Source organism: Rosa chinensis, chromosome 5 (genome assembly GCF_002994745.2).
Source record: "Rosa chinensis cultivar Old Blush chromosome 5, RchiOBHm-V2, whole genome shotgun sequence".
Lineage (NCBI taxonomy): Eukaryota > Viridiplantae > Streptophyta > Magnoliopsida > Rosales > Rosaceae > Rosa > Rosa chinensis.
This window is the reverse complement of record NC_037092.1, coordinates 52,243,732-52,245,207: the sequence shown is the minus strand read 5'-3', so window position 1 is coordinate 52,245,207 and position 1,476 is coordinate 52,243,732. Positions and strand designations below refer to the sequence as shown.

The following is a 1,476-nucleotide window of genomic DNA, read 5'->3' as shown; positions in this document are numbered from 1 at the left end:
TCAGATCTTCTTGAAGGTTTGAGTGACTGTTTGTACTTCTAATGGCATCGTATCAATCCATGAATCCGTTGAAGTAATAACCATCTCTACCAACAGGATCGAAGTCATCACCAGTCGGTCCTTCCTAAACCTGGGCCTCATATTGTTATCCTCTTCTTTATTGGACTCCAAATCCTTATCACTATCATCTGGTCTTTCATCCTCGATTATCATGTTGTGTAATATAATACATGTCAGCATGATGTATCGAAGGTCTTCTCTATCCCAGCCACGAGCCGCTCCTCGAACAATACTGAAGCGCGTCTGTAAAATGCCGAAACATCTCTCCACATCCTTCCTGTACCCCTCTTGAGCCTGGGAAAACTTCAGATCCTTGGGTCGTGTAGGCCTTGGAATTGATTTCACGAAAGTCGCCCATTGATGATAGATGCCATCAGCAAGATAGTAAATTCTGTTATTCACTTGAAATTGGATCTTAGGGGCTCGACCAGTAGTCAGCTCGTCAAACAATGGGGACTTAGCAAGCACGTTGAGGTCGTTGCATGATCCAGGCATTCCAAAGAAGGCATGCCATATCCATGAGTTATAAGATGCGATTGCTTCAAGGATGATAGTGGGCACACGTTTTCGACAGCTGTATTCTCCAGCCCAACCTGTTGGGCAATTCTTCCATTGCCAGTGCATGCAGTCGATGCTTCCAATCATCCCAGGAAAGCCTCTTCTCTCAACTTTGGCGAGAAGTCTTCTGAGGTCGGCCGGAGTAGGAGCCCGGAGGTATTCTGCCGAGTACAGATTAACGATTCCTCTTGTAAATTGTTTCAGAGCCTCGATGGAGGTAAATGTTGCCATCCGACAATACTCAGCATATTGATCTGCTCCGGCACCATAAGCAAGCATTCTTAAGGAACATGTCAGCTTCTGCTGGGGAAGTAGTCCGACTTTCTTAGCAGCATCTGATTTCTGGACAAAGTACTAGTCATAGCGACAAAGGTCACTGGAGATGCAGTTGAAAACGCTGTGACTCATCCTGTACGGTGTCCGAAATATATCTTCACTGAAAACTGGACACTCCACAAAGTAATCTTCCATCATGTTTTTCCCTCTCGATTCCCTAAATCACTCCTCATTCGGTGCATGCCCCGGTTGAGAACCCCGTCGTCGTGATCCAAATGAACCTTCAGCTTCAGCTACTGCTGCTACCACAAGAGAATTAGTCCTACACATCTCCTCATGATCTTGATCTCGAGATTGTCGATACTTAGCCCACAATCTCTTCTTTCAAATGATGGAAGGAGAGGAAATGTGTTGGATCTGGAGATATGAAAAATAAGGAGATATGTGAATGTCAGCTTGTGTGTGAATGGTGTGCTGCCTCTTGCTCTATTTATTTACAATTTTCACATAAAACGTGATCAGACTTCGAGGACACTTGTCCACTCCTGGTTCGTCCTAATCTAATCTGAAATCTTAGATAAG

General features: G+C 44.6%; 1 protein-coding gene across 1 annotated transcript; it reads right to left on the bottom strand.

The window, feature by feature from the left end:
• On the bottom strand, positions 1 to 897 carry LOC112203990 (putative nuclease HARBI1). The gene has a single exon (XM_024344879.1). The coding sequence runs from the start codon at positions 895 to 897 to the stop codon at positions 1 to 3; it is 897 nt and encodes a 298-aa protein (XP_024200647.1).
• Positions 898 to 1,476: the final 579 nt, after the last annotated feature.

Excerpts from the sequence above, each read along its gene's own strand:
- LOC112203990 (XM_024344879.1), bottom strand. The coding sequence starts at position 897 with ATGCTTGCTTATGGTGCCGGAGCAGATCAATATGCTGAGTATTGTCGG.